The 19,558-nt window shown below is 37.7% G+C and overlaps 1 protein-coding gene across 2 annotated transcripts in view; it reads left to right on the forward strand.

The window, feature by feature from the left end:
• Tango9 (transport and golgi organization 9) overlaps positions 1–19,558 on the forward strand; it is a 167,531-nt gene that overhangs the window by 67,921 nt on the left and 80,052 nt on the right. For both annotated transcript variants that reach the window (XR_010859287.2, XM_067140926.2), the window contains exons 5-6: positions 5,577–5,687; positions 18,929–19,087. Coding sequence is in view for 1 of the 2 variants with exons in the window: in XM_067140926.2 (XP_066997027.2) it covers positions 5,577–5,687; positions 18,929–19,087 (270 nt within the window). In the remaining variant the exon portion in view is untranslated. The remainder of the gene's footprint in view (positions 1–5,576; positions 5,688–18,928; positions 19,088–19,558) is intronic.

Raw genomic sequence — 19,558 nt, forward strand, 5'->3', positions numbered from 1 at the left:
TGACAGTAAATAGTTATTGTCATGCCTTCGTCTCCGAAAGATGATCTCCAGCGATGAAACGTCCACTCATACGGATGTGAATTCGACCCCCAGTAACCAGTTGGGGTGAATTCACCAAATGTTTTACACTACCAGAGTAGTGAGGTAAATCCAAGTAGTATGTCATTTATTTTTCAGGATGGAAGTGTCCCAATGTAATAATTGTCATCATGTGTAGTTTGCAAAATAAGTGAATAAATTGCTCCTCATTGCAATTTCAATAGGAAACAGTTTCCATATCTTTTTATTGTAGTTAGACCAGTATGCTCATGGAATTTAAGTTGTCACTTCCCAGTCCTGTTGTTGAGTCTAAAATTTGTATCCATGAATGAGCAGTCCCCCGTTACCTTAATTTGCATGCCCCGTTCATCCCTGTGTTCAATTGGTGCACCGATATATATTTTGATTTTTTTTTTATTATTAATTTTTTTTTTTTTAATTTTATAAACTGATCACCCCTGAGATTAAGGCTAGTCTGGGACTCAGGAGGTGAGCGGGTGCAATACGTTACAATGAAGATTCACTTCACAAAAGAATCAACATGCATCACCAAGAAACTGACACAATGCAGTTCTACCGGAAAAATGTTTTGACGTCAGAGTTACTTCCTGACCGCTTACAGCACCATATTTTCACCTGGTGACAACACTTGGAACTAATAATTTTTGTAGCATAATGCTCGAGCGCATTGCTTAGTTAGTATATCTATGAAATTTCACACTTCTATGATCATTACAGCCCGTGCTGAATACCGTAACCTAAATTGTGGACACCTGGTATGTAGAAATGAGAAAAGCAACAGGATCTGTTGGTCTGAAGTGATTGTATAGGCTATTTATATGCATTTGGATAGATAAATTGGTGCCAGATGAGTGGAGTAAGGAAGTAATAATACCTATATTCAGGGCACGACATATGCCAGATCGCCAAGGTGCATAAAATTCTTTCTTTGATGGCTTCTTTTTAAAGCTGGGTATAATCTCCCCTTTATATATTTAATTCTTGGGCTGCTGTCACTGAACTATTGCAAAGCACATGGAATAATACACAACCCTTTGACACACCATACGATTTATCGAACTCGTTTGAACAAGACATGGAGGTTAGTTAACGGCAAGGATCTTGGCAAGTATGGGAGATTTCTGGTTCGATATTAATGTTGTTACCACTTTAAATATTGAAGCCGTATTATATAAGCAATAGAAGAAAAATTAATGTTAAGTATGAACATTTGGGTGTCGAGAACCTCACAAGTATTACAGACATACGCATAATTTAAATATACTTCTCATGTAAATGACACAAGTAATATCCTGCGATTCTCCTTTACTATCAAAATAGAATCTCTTTCGCTATTAAATAGATTATTTTAACAGAACTGTTATTGTAAAGTGAAATGGAATGTACTCTCACAGAATTTATTTCCGTATGTTGATCACATACGAAGCTCCTAGGCATGTGCATGAACACACAATGCACAATAAGGATGTTGTGTAAAGTACGGGTTGTTCCTTGTACCATATTTTTTTAGATAGGTACACAGGAATTGGAAAATTTGGTTGTATTGTCAACAATATTCACTTTGCTATTTATGTTTTACAAGTTACAAGTTTCTTATAACAGTATCAAAAATATAAGTATGCAACAATTGGCCTGTTTCATAAATTTGTACATAGAGTGTCATGTCTTATGAGTTTCCTGCTGTCTTTACATTTTGTGGTAATCTGTTGTAGTGTATAAAACTATAAAATCACAATACCTAGGACCTATTGCTATTACTGCCATGTTTTATTTTTCAGAAGGCTAGATGCTAATGTTACCAATGAAAGTACTAGAAAAATTGCCTGGCTCCTAGGTTTGAGTGCTGGCTCCTAGATTTAAACACATTTGTCATGGCCTACCTATATTTAAGAAGGGGGACAAGAAGATATGTGATAATTATTTAGGAATTCCACTCATACCTTGGGTAGCAAAAATACAGTATTTGAAAGGGTAATAGGAAAATGAGAAGAAAAGTGGAAAGACAGTTATGAGAAGAGCAATATGGCTTTCAAAATGGAAGTTAAATACTAGATACCATCTTCAGTATAAGGCAGTTACTGGAAAAACATTTGGCATTACAGAACAGATATGACTGCTTGATTTAGCAAAGACACGGAAAGTAATGCAACAGAAAAGATTTAGAAAACATAAGATAGAATATGTGGAAGCAATGTACAAAAGTTGTTGCAGTGTCCGGGCACATGTTGGGAGGACAGTGGTTTTGAAACGAAACTGGACTACGACAAGGAGGGAAGTGTGCTGTCACCACTATTATTCGTAATGGGTATGCACGAATTTGTGAAGGAGACAGTTAAAATTTGGGGACAGGGAGATGAAGGTAAATGCTGGTTGCAGATACTGTGTTTTTGGGAGAAAACGGAGAGGAAGTATAAGGGCAACCAGACATGTTAAGAGAGATTATTGAAAATTATGAATGGAAATCAGTGTGGAAAAGAGTAAGACATTGGCGTTGACTCAGTGAGAAAGGGAGGGGAAAGGAATTATAGACATAAAAGGACAAAACCTTTGTGGAGAACTTCAATTATTGCAGAAACAAACTGATGCAGGGCTGGACATGGAGATTGGTAAAAAGATTCAACAGGGAAATGCATTCTACCCGTGTATGAGGAACCTAGTGTGGAGAAGTACCAATGAAGTATAACTTTACAAAGGTGAAAAATGAGAGTATTCTCCTAATTCAATACAATAAATATTCTGTCATTAGAGGGAGTAAACAGTTTCAAACATGTTTCAGCTCGTTTGAGCCATCTTCAGTGAAAAATGAGGGGAGATTTGAAATAATTTACATAATATAAGTTGAGAAAATGCTAAAAACATAATGAAGGAGCAAATGAAAAAACAAACAGAGTCTAGACGGAAACAAAATTAAGACAAATATACAATATTTACATCAATATGCAGAGCAAAAAAACAACTCACTGTGACAAAATTCAGTGAAAAGGTGTTAATTTAAAATAATAATTGAAATTAAAAACTGTGTTAACCTAAGAAAACAAAGGAATGAAAAAACAAATGATGCAGATGGAAATGAAAAATAGTAGCACATGGTGAGGTTGTGGACCTCATGGTTTACAAAATATTGTTTAGTAACAATAACAAACAGGTTCATAATATCTTGTAATGAAGTATAAGGCAGTGATGTATAAGATGTACTGCTGCCCAATACTGACATATGCAGCAGAGACCTATATGCTGACAAAAACAGGAGAATTAAACCCACGCCAGTGAAATTAAATTTTTAAGAATGATAGTGTGATTGTACATATCACTTCCCCACACTAGATTATTATTATTATTATTATTATTGCTTTTGTTATTAATATTCAAAATCGAGGGATCCTATGGTGAGCTCTGGTGCCCATTTACTTGCATTTTCAGCAAATTATAAATTATCAGTATTGTCATTTATTCACTTATTTTAAATTATATTTCATTGGAAGTTGCCAATGTTAATTACACTTAATTATGGCACAGAAATTAATATTTTGATCAATGGCATTCTATATTTTATTTATATTGCAATTAGCATTGATGAGTAGGGCAGATATTTTAAGTAAAATACAACTTTTACCCAACAGTTAGTTACAATAGGAAAAACATGAAGGAAATGATGAGTAGGAAATGAGAATGTCAGGAAGGAAATTGGAATGGAAAAGCTTAACGATATAATGGCGAGGGATAAACTTAGAGGGTTTGGACATGTTAAAAGGATGGAAGAGGGAAGGATACCGAAGCAGATGATGGAGGCCCAGATAGGAGGGAGGGCAAGGGGGAGACCCAGATTGAGGTGGTTGAAAGCAATCAAGAATTGTGTTAATTAGAAGAAACCTGGAATTAGAACACTGTTAAGGAGGAACAATGATGATTAGATAGAGGAAGATGGAAAGGTGCCATAAACATCCGGACCCGGCAGGAGCTGGACAGGGAAATATCACATTTCATTGCTTTTACTGTAGTGTTAGTTTTGTCCACAGTACATTTTCACAATGGTTCATGGTAAATATTTTGAGGAGAAAATATGCCTGGGCTTAATGAAATTGTTACTAAGAAGGGATCCATGGCTGAAAAAGTTTGAGAACTGCTGTTCCAGATCATCAGTTGTCTCATGTAAGGTATTTTTCTTTGTTTCTCTCTTCAAATACACTTCATAACTCCTCTATTACTCTTGTGTTGAAGTCACTGATGTGTTCTATATCAACCTCTTTACCTGCTCCAGCATTAGGTTGACAAGTATGCTCAGAATATCCTTGTGCTATACAGCCCATCCTGTACAACTTGCTTTATGAAAGTCTCTCCAGGTGCTCCTGAAAGTGTTGATGCCAGCCTTCAAACAGAATTCATTTTGTCCTGTCTTAGTCCATTACCACGTGTATTGTCTGACTCCATGGCTAAATGATTAGCGTGCTGGCCTTTGATCACAGGGGTCCTGGGTTCGATTGCGGGCAGTGTCAGGAATTTTAACAATCATTGGTTAATTTCACTGGGGCTGGGTGTATGTGTTGTCTTTGTCATTTCATCCTCATCACGACGCACAGGTCACCTGCGGGAATCAAATCAGAAGACTTGTACCAGGGAAGCCGAACATTTCCTCAGACACTCCCAGCACTAAAAGCCATATGCCATTTCATTTTTTACCACCTGTGTTCATCTTTATCTTATTGCCCCTTTCAGTTTCCTGTCTTGATCTAGCTTCCTTTTTATCCTATACTTCCCACATAAAGAATGAATATCTGTCCTGATGACCCCTCTTCGAGTGTTGTTGCAGTTCTTTGTGATGAAACTGGGAAACAGTGACGTGTTCATTGGGTGCTAAGAAATAATAAATGTAGAAGAACTGCCATGGTTTTTATCTTCCTGTGTGTTCCTATTCATGAAGGTACTATTCAGTATGAGCAAAAATGAAAATAAATTTGTTAATAGCCTTGTTGGTATGTATGTTGAAGGAAATATGTTTTCTTTGTCTACCCTTGGGATAATGCCTCTTGTAGGAAGATTGGACACTGCTTTCTCAGCATTACCATATTAATCAAGGGAATGTTGAAGCTGTTACTGTAGTCAGGTTCCCATCCTCCCAGATTATGTTCCTGGCTCTTTCATGAATTTGATTGGTTTGAGAGTATGAAACAGAGTGCACTCAACCTTGCACACACTACTGAGAAGTGGGTTCAAATTCTTCTCTGAACATCCTACAAGTAATTTTCTATGACCTCTCAGTGTCCACTTCAAGACACCACCAAAATTGTTCTTAGCACAGAGGTGATGTCATGTCATTGTAATTTTTTTTCTCTCATTGGGAGAAACTTGAAAGTGTGTGCATTCTCATATATGTGTGTTGAAGATTACTAGTGTCCAGAATCAAATTGATTAATTTTGACTTCTGCATCCTCTGGTGAACAGAGATAGATTTCTCAGAACTGTAATGTATCTTCATATTAGTCATTATGAATGCATAATAGGTATGTTTCGTGTTTCAGGTGATTTGATGATCATCGGTGCTCAGATAATCGTTGCTACTCAAATGGTTTGGGAGGAGAAATTTGTATCAGGTCTGGACATACCAGCAATGCAAGCAGTTGGTTGGGAAGGTAATTTATCATACATAAACTTGGACTTTAGTTATGTACAGTGAAATCCCAATAACAGTGACAAACAAATTCAAACATTTTTTTTCTTTAGAACAAAAATAGGTGATTACTTATAATTCGACCCTGCTGAATCCAAATCTGAAAGTAGAAATGCCATATCACCTATAGTTTTTGCTGGGTTTTCCTATTTAATTCTGTTTGTAACAATACATCGAAATTTGAATTATTTTTGTTAGTTTGCTCATGAAATAAGATTTAAATATTGAGGAGTATAACTACAGAATATAATATATATATAACTAGGACTGATTTTGACTGTTAGTCTTTTATTATTTTATTACATTGTTTTGGTATCCGTAACCATTTATCAGTGCGTTTTGACCTTCACTTCTTTTCCTGTGCTGATTCTTAGCAAGACTTCATTATAAGTAAGTCCGTATATGTTCCCCTTCTTATTCTTCTTCTGAAGGATATAGGTCCTGTGTCTTACAATTATTTCAGTTCTGTCACAGCTGTGCTCTGAAGTAGTCCAAAAGTTGTGATTGCTAGTTATTAATCTTGCTCTTTATTTAACTGCTTTATTTTTTTAAGATGGACAGTTCCTTGTAGCGAGTATTTCATCCACAAGTGAGCCTAAAAAAATGAAAGGTAGTGTACTGAAGATGGTGATAATTATTTATGGGTTGTTTGGTATTGTGAAAAAACATGCCCAATCCTAGTGTGTGGAAAAAATTGGTAATGCTTCTACAGTTCCCAGTAAATTGAAATGGTATTTGTTAACAAAACATTCCTTTCTGATAACTAAACATGTGAATTATATTCATCTGTTGTTCGAACAAAATAACCAGCAAGTAATTTTCACCACTGCATTGGTACATGTTTTGGGAAAAGTATAGGAGTATAGGAAGCCAGCTGTAAGGAATCCGAATTTAGCGTAAAGGCCAAAGAACCACACACAATAGCTGAAACATTGTTAAATCCTGCTGTTAAAAAAGTGATGAAAATAGTCCTGTGTTAAGATGCTGCTAGTGAAATAGTAAAAAATACCACACTCTGCGGACTCAATCAGCTACAGAGTATAACTATTTTATTTCTTGCAAAGAACTACCGATGAGCCACCAATAAAGAAATATTTCGTGCGGCTAATGAATATGTACTCCGTTAATGAATTAAATTGGAAGGATTTTGTTAGCCGCTTTTGAGTGGTCAAGTGAAAGAATTTATGGCCAAAGTACCTAGACAAAGCAAATCCTAACATACTAGACGATCATTGTCCCTTTCACCCGGAAACCTTTGTTGCTAAGTCTTTGCCATTTCCTGAAAATTGTGCTGGGTAAACTAGTAAAAATAGTACATAATAAATCTCATAGTTGGCTCCGTATTTACTTGCAGCTTTAAATTACTCTTTTGAAAATTTATTGGTCCACCTTTTCAATACTAATCAATTATTCACTAATTTAAATGGAATTCATGTCTGTTAGGTCATCAGCCCAGGTTAGTTCGATCCTCAAATAGCACCACTGTATCAAGAGACAGATGCCAAAGTACTGCATCTGTCATGAAATGACAGCAGGCAGGATGGAATTCATAGTCATAACTATTTACTGTAGAAGAAGTTTCATTCATATTAAGTCATAAAAGTATAAACCTTACGGAAACTAAGAAAATTAAAAAGAAAACATTAACACTTAAAATTAACACCCTACATTCCAAAGTCTCTTGTGTTCATGTTGCTTGTTGGTTTTCTTGATATGAATAATTTTTTGAAGTAATAGTGTTTAAGTAAAAATTCTTAAAACTTTAACATAGCTTTCAAAACTAATAACACCAATTCTGCCAGTAAATTATTTTTCAACACCCACACCACCAATAATGATATTCTGATTCTGGTATTTACAAACTCAAATGTACATACAGTATTGCAATTCTAGTTATATTGGTCAAACAGGAAGGAACTTGCATAAAAGTTATCAAGAGCACATAAATGTCAAAAAGTACAGTAGATTTTCAGCCATGAATGAACATATGACAAGTTTAACTCACAGTTTTACTTCCTTCAATCAATATTTATTAATCCTCCATAAAATAAAAAAAGGTACTTTAATGAACATTTATGAAAACATTCACATTCTATTAGGTCAAAGAAATAATCCTAGTAGTAATTTAAATGAAACTCCTGAACACACAGGTATCCTTTCCAAGGCACTACTTAAAAAACAAAAAGTAATTACCAGTGATCACATTACTTACTAGAATGCATTCCCACAAACCTAGTACGCTGGCGTAGCAGGGGGAGAGCTGATACTCCCGCGTGGCGTGTCCCAGGTGGCGGATAGGGGGGGTCCTAGTCGGCTTGCCGGCAGACTTGAGGGAAATAAAATACCTCTCACAGACCAAACACATAACCCCCTGCATAACCCCCCTGTAGAATACACCCGCGATATCCCCTGCTGTTGTAAGGGGCGACCAAGGGATGATTATTAGCGACAGTGTGTGAATCAGGATGAGGGTCTTACAGTACCTGTGATTCATACACCCCTATATGAGCAACACCATGGGATGAGCGACACCATGGTTCTATCTTGCCTATGCTTAGTTCCCACTTCGTGAGGAATACCACGGGATAGTTCAGGTCACTGTGGTTAGTCCACTTATGTGAGGAACGCCATAGGTTTGTGTTGCCTTTATAGGTTTGCATTGCCTGTAAATAGTGCCGCAGTGTGTGAAACACCATAGGTCTGTGTTACATGTGCGCATTACACTACCTGTGAATAGTACCATAATGTGTGGAATACCGCGAGTCTACGTTACTTTTGATTAGTACCGCCAAATGACAAATAGCATGGTTGTACTTTCCTAGCAATATGTACCATTATGAGGGGCCGATGACCTGGATTTTGTACCCGTTTTTCCTACAGGCGTAATCGATTCAGCATAGTGCTATAGAAGCAGTCCCTTGATCAGTAATACTATTGTTTTGTGCCAGTTTCTGTGCATGCGAGGCACTGTGGGTTGGTTCCACTAATAGTTTTAAATTCATATCCATCCATCCATTCATTCTTCGTCTTCACACATTGAATTCTGGTCAGTGGAGGATTTTGGACTTTTAATTTGTCATAACATTTCATTTTACAATGGCGAAAAATGAAAGTATCCTCCTATTCAATACATCATATATTCCGTCATTAGACGGAGTAAACAAGTTCAGACATGTTTCGGCTCGTTTGAGCCATCTTCAGTGAAAAAATTAGGGGGGTTGGAATAATTTACATAATATGAGTTGAAAAAATGCTAAAAAACATAATGAAAGCGCAAATGAAAAAACAAACAAAAGAGAGCCTAGACGGAAACAAAATAGCATAAATATACAATATTTACATCAATATGCAGAGCAAAAAACAACTTATTGCGAACAAAATTCAGTGAAACAGGTGTTAATTTGAAATAATAATTGATACTAAAAACTGCGTTAACCTAAGAAACAAGGGAATGAGAAAACAAATGATGCAGGTGGAAATGGATTTCTCAACTCTATTGACCCACATATAAAATTCACCATAGAGTCAGAAAACAATAAAGCCCTTAATTACCTGGACTTAACCATTATGCGCAACAGCAACAACACTTTATCCTTCAATATATACAGGAAACCCACCCACACCATCAATACCATCCATCAGACCTCTGTGCACCCAGACATACATAAAAAAGCAGCTTACAATAGCATGGTCCTCAGAGCATTAACTATCCCTTTATCTCGCAAGAATTTCAAAAAAGAAATTAATACCATCTACAACATTGCAGAACACAATGGTTACAATAGAACCTTCATCAGCAGAATCATCAATAGATACAAAAGCAGACCCAAGACTACCCTAGTAAAAGATTCTGCTCCAAAAGAAAAATTTTCCACATTCACTTTCAATAATAGTAGCATTTACCAAATTTCTAATATTTTCAAGAAACACAGCATCAAAATAGCTTACAGAACCTCCCACACCAACTCCAAACTCATTTTCAATCCACACACTGTCAACAATAACAATAGCAACATCAACAACAAATATTTGAACTCCGGAGTTTACAAATTAAAGTGCCAATCCTGTAATTCCAGCTACATAGGTCAAACAGGCCGCAATTTTGTCATAAGATACGCCGAACATCGCAACGCTCTCAAATATAATCGTTTTTCAGCTATGAGCGAACACCAAAAAACATCCAGCCACGAATACACTTCAATAGACAAAGACCTGAAGATCTTGCATTATGAGCAAAAAGGCACCTTGCTCAACATTCTCGAGAGCATCCACATCGATTTAGATCAGTTTATGAACCCCACTCACAATTTAAATGAAGTCAGCGAGAAAAAGAACATTCTACTTGAAACATTCATTCCATACGTTTGTCAGAATTTCCATAACACAAACAAACCCCACCTCCATCTCCCCGACTCACCACCACTTCCCCCCCCCCTCTCCTCACACCAACCCTCCCCCTCCGCTCCTTCCAACCTAGCAAACACAGCCAACCAACAATAGACTCGATCACGCGACCGAGACCGTCACTTTAAGAAGGCCACACCATTCGAGTTTTAGAAGTCAGCGAGTAAACTAACATCCTCTTGAAACATTCATTCCTTATATTTGCCAAACAAACCCACCTCCATCTCTCCAACTCAACATCCCCTCCCTTCCTCAAACCAGCCCTGCACCTCCCTTCCCCCTCCGCTCCTTCCAACCTAACAAACACAGCCAACCAACAATAGACTCGATCACGCGACCGAGACCGTCACTTTAAGAAGGCCACACCATTCGAGCTTTAGTAGTCAGCGAGTAAACTAACATCCTCTTGAAACATTCATTCTTTATATTTGCCAAACAAACCCACCTCCATCTCTCCAACTCAACACCCCTCCCTCCCTCAAACCAGCCCTGTACCTCCCCTTCCCCCTCCGCTCCTTCCATCCTAGCAGACACAGCCGAACCAACAATAGACTCGATCACGCGAACGAGACCGTTACTTTGAGAAAGCCAGGCCACTAGAGAGGACAACCACCTACTGCACACCGTAAGTTTAAGCTTTCTTCACAACCATTCCACACTTTTTACTTATTAACCCATGTTTCTCATACAACCTCATTTTTTCCATTACAGATTAGAACTTCATTGACGGTTTCCACTAGATTACTACAATTTACTATGCATCTGTCTTCTACCTAACACAGCTTCTCATATTTTTATATGCGGCCCTTCCGACCCCTCTATAATAAGGCAAAACACCAGCCAACATTATGAAACAATAATGAAGAAAGGGACCGCTAGATTGAGAAGATATTAAGAATGCTGCTATTTCTGAAGCCTTAAATTTAAGGTGTTTTTTCTCCTTATCACAGGCTTTTCGCCTGCAGGTTAATTCAGGCTTGGTTTCTCTCAAAATGTTTGCTCCCGCTCTCCTCCTGACCAATTTTATGTGATGGGTTTCCACTAGGATTTTGACAGCGATTTCAAACTGTTTTGTCGTTTTTATAAACTGATAATTTGTAAACTATGAGGTCCACAACCTCACCATGTGCTACTATTATTCATTTCCACCTGCATCATTTGTTTTCTCATTCCCTTGTTTCTTAGGTTAACGCAGTTTTTAGTATCAATTATTATTTCAAATTAACACCTGTTTCACTGAATTTTGTTCGCAATAAGTTTTTTGCTCTGCATATTGATGTAAATATTGTATATTTATGCTATTTTGTTTCCGTCTAGGCTCTCTTTTGTTTGTTTTTTCATTTGCGCTTTCATTATGTTTTTTAGCATTTTTTCAACTCATATTATGTAAATTATTCCAACCCCCCTAATTTTTTCACTGAAGATGGCTCAAACGAGCCGAAACATGTCTGAACTTGTTTACTCCGTCTAATGACGGAATATATGATGTATTGAATAGGAGGATACTTTCATTTTTCGCCATTGTAAAGTGAAAACCGTCAATATGGAGTGATTCTAATATCTTGTAATAATATTTCATCTCATTCATACTGTTAGGGGCCAATGACTTCGATGTTAGGCACCTTTAAACATCAAGCATCATCATCACTATCCCTCCCCCCTCACTGTTCCCCTTAATCCAGCAACACACTTTAGCAGTCCTACAGTTCCAATAACCTTCAACCAGGCCACACAAAAGGCTTTTATAATGATGCAGACCACTATCTGATCTGTAGTGAACTAAGTATTTCTAGGCCTAGGATAGGGGAAGTAAAATCTGTCTGCAAACGAATAAGGTAGAATATCTCCAGGATGAGGAATTTAGACAGAAATACATGGATATGATTAGTGAAAAGTTCAAACAATAGACAACAAGCAGGTTCTAGGTATAGAAAGAGAATGTGTGACGTACAGGGATTCTGTAATGGAAACAGCAAGGGAATGCCTAGAAACATGTGTAACAGCGGGGGAAAATGAACATTCGGTGGAATGATAAAGTAAAAGCAGCCTGTAAACGTAAAAAGAAGGCATATCAGAAATGGCTCCAAACAAGGATGATGCAGTCAGGGACTTGTATGTAGATGAAAGAAATTGTGAAACTAATAATTGATGAATCCAAGAAGCAGTCCTGGGAAGATTTCAGTAATGACCTGGAAAGGCTAGGTCAAGTGGCAGGGGAAACCTTTCTGGACAGTAATAAAGAATCTTAGAAAGGGAGAGAAAAATAAAATGAGCCAGGTTTTTGGGTAAATCATTTCAACTCGTAATAGATTCTAGGGAATCCCTCGACAGGTGGAAGGAATATTTTGAAAATCTTCTCAGTGTAAAAGGAATTTTTTCCAGTTGATATCGCAAACAACTGAGCCTATAGGGAGAAGGACTATGATGTAGGTGAAATTGTGCTTGAAGTGGAAAGGATGGTAAATTAAACTTCATTGTCATAAAGATGCATGAATAGATGAAATTAGACCTGAAATGGTGAAATATAGTGGGAAGGCAGGGATATGAAATAGCTCCATATATATAAAAGAACTTGTCCTGACTGATTCATCATCGCCGAGCCAAAACTACTGGACATAAAGAAATGAAACTTTGGGGATACATTTATATTAAGATGTAGGTGCTCGCTAAGAGGATTTTTGGATATTCCGTCGCTAAGGGGGTGAAAAAGGGGGGTAAAATTTTAAAATGAGTGTATCTATATCTCAAAACTTTAAAAGTTTACAGATGTAGAAATTGGTATTTAGAATCTTCTTTAAAAATAAGGAAACACGTATTTTTTTGTTTTCGGAAAATCCCGTAGGAGGGGTGAAAAAGGGTGAAAAAGTGGTTGAATGCCTTTAATCAGGATACCGGTACTTATATCTCAGAAACTGAAGATATTACAGACCTGAAAATTGGCACTTTTGATCTCTTTTAAAAATAAAGAAACACGTATTTTTTTGTTTTTGGAAAATCCAATTAATGGGAGGGTGAAAAGGGGGGTGAATTTTTTAAAATGAGTGGATCTATATCACAAAACTTTTAAAGTTTACAGGTGTAAAAATTGGTATTTAGAATCTTCATTAAAAATAAAGAACCACGTATTTTTTTGTTTTCGGAAAATCCCAATAGGAGGAGTGAAAAGGGGTGAAAAGTGGGTTGAATGCCTTTAATGAGGATACTTATATCTCAGAAACTGAAAATAGTTCAGACCTGAAAATTGGTGTTTGGGATCTCCTTCAAAAATAAGGAAACACGTATTTTTTTATTTTGGGAAAATCCAATTAGTGGGGGGGTGAAAGGGGGGTGAATTTTTAAAATGAGTGTATCTATATCTCAAAACTTTTAAAGTTTATAGATGTAAAATATGGTATTTAGAATCTCCTTTAAAAATAAACACGAATTTCTTTGTTTTCGGAAAATCCCGATAGGAGGGGTGGCAAAGGATGAAAAATGGGTTGAATGCCTTTAATGAGGCTACTTATATTTCAGAACCTGAAGATATTACAGACCTGAAAATTGGTATTGGCGATCCACTTTAAAAATAAGGAAACAGATATTTTTTCGTTTTTGGAAAATCCAAATAATGGAGGGTGAAAAGGGGGGAATTTTTAAAATGAGTGTGTGTATATCTTAAAACTTTAAAAGTTTACAGATGTGAAAATTGGTATTTAGAATCTCCTTTAAAAATAAAGGAACACGTATTTTTTCGTTTTCTGTAAATCCCAATATGAGGGGTGTAAAAGGGTGAATAGTGGGTTGAATGCCTTTAATGAGGATACATATATCTCAGAAAGTGAATATATTACAGAACTGAAAATTTGTATATGAGATCTCCTTTAAAAATAAACGCGTATTCACGGAAAATCCAATGAAAGGGGAGGGGGGGTTAAAGAATTCAAAAATTGACTTAATTGTATGAGAATACATACATCTAATAAAAACTAAAGTTGTTACGGACGTGAAAATTGGTATTTTGATCTCCTTTAAAAACAAAGAACGCGTTTTGTGGGGGAATTGTGAATTCCTTTAATGAGGACACATAAATCAAAAACTGAAGAAGTTAGAGTCGTGATAATTGCTATTTAGAAGATCCTTTACTATTAAAGAAACAAGTATTTTTTGCCGGAAATTTCATTGGGGGGGGGGGGGGGGAATTGTGAAAGGAAGTGAATAAAAGTGAATTATTTTTATGGGGATACTTATATCTCAAAACTGAAGGTAATAGACGTGAACATTAGGGTTTGGAATCTCCTTCAAACATAAAGAAACACGCCTTCTTTTAATTTTTTTGGGTGGGGGGTAAATTATTTAAACGGCGGTGGGGTGTAAAAGGAGGTGAGACCAATTGATTTTGTTGTTCATAATGTACTTATAAGGAGCCGCCGTTGCTCAGGCGGCAGCGCGCCGGCCTCTCACAGCTGGATTCCGTGGTTCAAATCCCGGTCACTCCATGTGACATTCATGCTGGACAAAACGGAGGCGGGACAGGTTTTTCTCCGGATACTTCGGTTTTCCCTGTCATCATTCATTCCAGCAACACTGTCCGATAATTCATTTCATTTGTCATTCATCGATCATTGCCCCAGAGGAGTGCTTCGGCAGCCGGCACAATTCCTACTATCGCCGCTAGATGGGGCTTTATTCATTCCATTCCTGACCCTGTCGAATGACTGGAAACAGTCTGTAGATTTTCGATGTACTTATTCTAATCATAAACCGATCTTTTTTAATCTTTCCTGGGTTCGATTTCAACAGCCATCTTTTCCTTCGGAGAACGTTCTTATATTACAGTAAATTCTCCTGGCATATGAATAAATATTTAAACACATTTGGAATAAACGATAGGAATGAGATTGACATTCCAATTGTTCACATCTATAATAAGGTCAATAATGCACGGAAGTATGTCATTCGTATCGCCAGAAATCCCGCACACTTGCCTACGCGCGACAATGGTGCTGGTCACATTCTCAACAATGACAATGGCAGCAGTTGTAGGCTAATTTACCGCCAAGTAACGCTCTTGCATCTTGCTGTGGGGCCCAGAACATCTCTAATAATAATAATAATAATAATAATAATAATAATAATAATGTTCTCGACCGTCGTCAAATATGCGGACCGCGGTGGAAATGGGTCCTGGACGGGTAATGGCTAAGAATGCAGTCCGGCGCGGGTTTAGTACCGCCAAGGCACCCAAGACGACACCACGCCGGATCTCCTGAAGGATTTGATCCGTATTAAAAATGCTTAGAAGAAAAGATGGCAAGGATTTAGGGACCCAACTGACCGGGTGGAATACCTAGACCTAGCCCGGGAAGTACGAAATCGATTGCTGGAAAGAAAGATTGAAAAATGGGAGGAAACTTGCCGTAATCTATTAGAAAACGAGTCAGATCGCGAATTTTTTCGGATTCTCGCAGAAAACGATTCAGATCGCGAATTTTGGCTGATTATATATCTAAAACAACATTCAATTATAAATTTCAGTATAATACCGTAGCGAAGCACGGGTATCTTGCTAGTAGAGTAATAAGATTACCATAGCATGGAATGTTAGTAAGTACCTTCTTATTGGACAAAAGAAGGAATTACACCTAATCTATAAGCAAAGAAACAGGATGGATGGCAACACCTATTGAGGCATTTCATTGATCAGTATACCAGGCAAGGTGTTCGAAGGGAGTGTGCAATCAGAGGTTGAGAATAAGTTGGATGAAAACCACTATGGTTTCAGAACACAAGAGGGGATGTTAGGATCGGATTTACAGAATGTGCCAGGTAATTGAAAAATGCTATTAGAGGAATAGACAGTTATGTTTGTTTTGTAGATCTAGGGAAGGGATATGACTGAGTACTCAGGGAAAAGATGATGATCGCCATACTGGCGGTCTCCGGGATTAAGGATAGATTATTAAAGGCAATCAAAGGCATTTATGTTGGCAATTGGGCTGTGGTGAGAATTGATGGCAGAATGAGTTCTTGGTTCAAGGTACTTGCAGGGGTTATACAACGCTGTAATCTTTCACCTTTGTTCATAGTTTACATGTTCGGTATCATGTACTGAAATGTATAAAGTGGCAAGGAGGGGTTCAGTTTGGTGGAAATGTAGTGAGCAGTTTGGCCTATGCCAACAACTTGGTCTTCGTGGCAGATTGCACTGAAAGCCTACAGTAAAATATCTTGGAACTTGACAATAGGTGCAATGAATATGATACAAACACTAAGTAATAAATTTCATTTTGGATCCGTATTGACAATTGGTCACAATCAAAGGTAAGAAAGATTCATGTATTCAATACACTTACCGTAATTTGTTGTATCGGTTCATACATCATTTGACTGTACCATATAATGTGTCTCCTACTCTGTGTTAAACTGATCTACATCATCGTAGTCCATAACTCAGAGCTGATGACAAACTTGTGCATGATCTTTCTTCGCAAATAAATATTACGAAACATTAAATATCCACACACAAACACGTGTGCACATCAGCTATATATATATAACAGACAAGTATTATCATAAGATGTTAATATACCAGTGTCTGCATTTTTCTTGCTGCTTGATACATCACCCATCATTTACTGCCACTGGGGAAGATTCTGAGAAATTATGCACTTAGGTACCAGTGCTAATTAAATCTTGTTCTTTAAGATCCAGTTCTTCTCGGCAATTTGGGATGAAATGAAAATCCACAGCCTATTTTCAGTCATTCGACCGGGTCAGGAATGGAATGAATGAAGGCCCCATCTAGCGGCGAGGATAGGAATCGTGTCGGCTGCGGAAGCCTGTCTCACTCCTCTGGGGCAATGATTGACTGACAGATGATATGAAATGATATTGGAGAGTGTTGCTGGAATGAAAGGTGACAGGGAAAACGGGAGTACACAGAGAAAAACCTGTCCCGCCTCCACTTCATCCAGCACAAATCTCACATGGAGTGACTGGGATTTGAAGGCAATTTGGGATATTATCCTTTAATTGGTGACTACTCCTGCCACACCTGCCCATACACCTGAGGAGCTTCGAACATCTATCAACTGTTTTAACGAAGCTTATGAACTATTTGGTCTGACCATCAACACCCATAAGTCTAAAGTACTTGTGCAGTTGGCACCAAGTGGTACTGTCCCTGAACTAAATGTCAGCATAACAGGAACACCTCTTGAACAACTAGACCAATTCACCTACCTTGGTAGTATTCTAACTACATACTGAAACTCAGAAAAGGATGCGGAAAATAGAATACATCTGCCATTGCAGCTTACAGCCGCCTCTCTCAAAGTTTTCTTGAATAAGGATCTCAAAACATATACCAGACTAATAGTGTACCAAGCTGTAGTCATAACATTACTACATGGACGTGAAACCTGGACACTTTATCGTCGCGACATAAAGGAACTGGAACGCTTCCATCAGCAGAAACTTGGGTCCATCATGAACATCAAATGGGATGACTACATAAGCAATGCAGCAGTTCTCGACAAGGCGCATATGAACAGCATAGAAGCCTTCATCATCACTCATCGGCTTAGACGGGTTGGTCACATCCAGCGTATGAATGATAACAGACTGCCTAAACAACTTCTCTACGGTGAGATTGCTCATGACAAAAGGCCTCGTGGTGCTTCTTTGAAAAGTTATAAAGACCAGCTTAAGAAGACTATGAATACCACCAGCATAAATGCTATCACTTGGGCAACAACTGCACAAAACCATATTCTCTGGCGCAAAGCTACTGCAGAAGGTGTCTCACTGAGCAGGCACATTGCAGACAAGAAGTGAAACACATGAAAAGCGGAAACTATATCAGATCCAACCACGTCCTCCACCCACCTTTAGACGTGACTTGTGTGGCTGCATGTTTCGTGCAAACATCTCCACAGAGCCAAAAGACTTTGAGAGGACCTGCAGGAGAAACTCGTATTCTCGGAAACGAGTAGCGACCGCCGCTGACTCCTACAGTACGATTGCAAATTCAGGAACTTGCAGGGCTACTGCATTTTTACTCAATTTAGTAAATGTCAGGATTGGTTTTATAACCACCATCTGGTTTTCCAGTTTTCATCAGTAGTACTTTTCTTCTCATCAGTGACTGACGTTGGTATTATGTGTCAAACTTATCGTGGGATGTCACGAATCGGTTTGTTTGATTCCTCTTTGGGGAACAAAAATGTAGGCACAGCTCCACTCAGCTTCACACTGCTATCATAATTAAACTTGTAGCCCAGCCCATATTTCTGAGGAATCTGGAAGTGTTTAAATAAATGGTCATTGAGAAATTAGTGTGCATGAATGAATTTTTGCTTTTAGCCAGTCTTATTAAACCACAAGGGATGTCAATAGAACTTGAATTTAGGTACGTTCATATTCTATTATTTAATATTTTTACATAAATATTAACTCTCAGGCTGGTTTGTTTACATTCTTCCCTGTCTGCACTTTACCAGTTCTTACCTACCTCACCGCTTGCAAGTTACAGAGGGCTTTGACACTCGCTGAGTTCCGCTTACTTAAAATAAGTTCTGAGAAATTAACATTTGTAAGTCCAAAATTACTTTGGTTAAGATATCTTCACTTTTAATATTTAAATTAGTTTCTCAAAGTTTCAAGTCGTAAAAACCATAATTTACATCCTTTTAAGGTTTTCCCTTCCTCAGTGGCATAACAATTGTGTTGACACTTCATGTAATCTTATTTGTTTGTAATTCCAACATGTATCTATTTTACATATTTCTTTTCTTTAATTATCTGTTGCTTACTTTCTAGGTGTTTATGGATTCGTAATGTTGGGTCTCCTGCTAATACCGTTTTATTATATTCCTGTACCACCACCGTTCAGTGATAATTCCCGTTCAACATTGGAAGATGTTCCTGAGGCCTTTGTACAGATGGCAAATCAGAATCTCATTATATGTGCTCTCATTGGTAAGCAAACAAGCAATACTTTTTTTTTCCTGCGACTGATTTTCATGTGTTTCTTTTAGCATGGATAAGAGATCTTTTATATTTAGAATCTCAAACCAGAAAACTTTCTGTAGAATAATATAATAATAATAATAATAATAATCATATGGCCTCAGCTACCGTGTGCAGACATTTCAAGTTGACGCCATTTGGCTGTCTGCTCGTCAATTTCGACATTCCGTTTTACTCTAGGCCCACTAGATGGCAGACCGAGTAAACCGAAACTCTCTTGGGCGTCTGTGGCTGAGATTTTAATGAATTTTGTTGGTTAAACACCAAATGTGTCACCAGAGATCTTTTACATGCTGACATCGTACGACATGGAGTGTCGAATGGACATTCCGCCCTTCAAAAATCCGACTACCTCTGCCAGGTTTGAACCCGCTATCTTGGGATCCGGAGGCCGACACTCTACCACTGATCCACAGAGGC

The sequence above is a fragment of the Anabrus simplex genome, chromosome 2, assembly GCF_040414725.1.
Source record: "Anabrus simplex isolate iqAnaSimp1 chromosome 2, ASM4041472v1, whole genome shotgun sequence".
Lineage (NCBI taxonomy): Eukaryota > Metazoa > Arthropoda > Insecta > Orthoptera > Tettigoniidae > Anabrus > Anabrus simplex.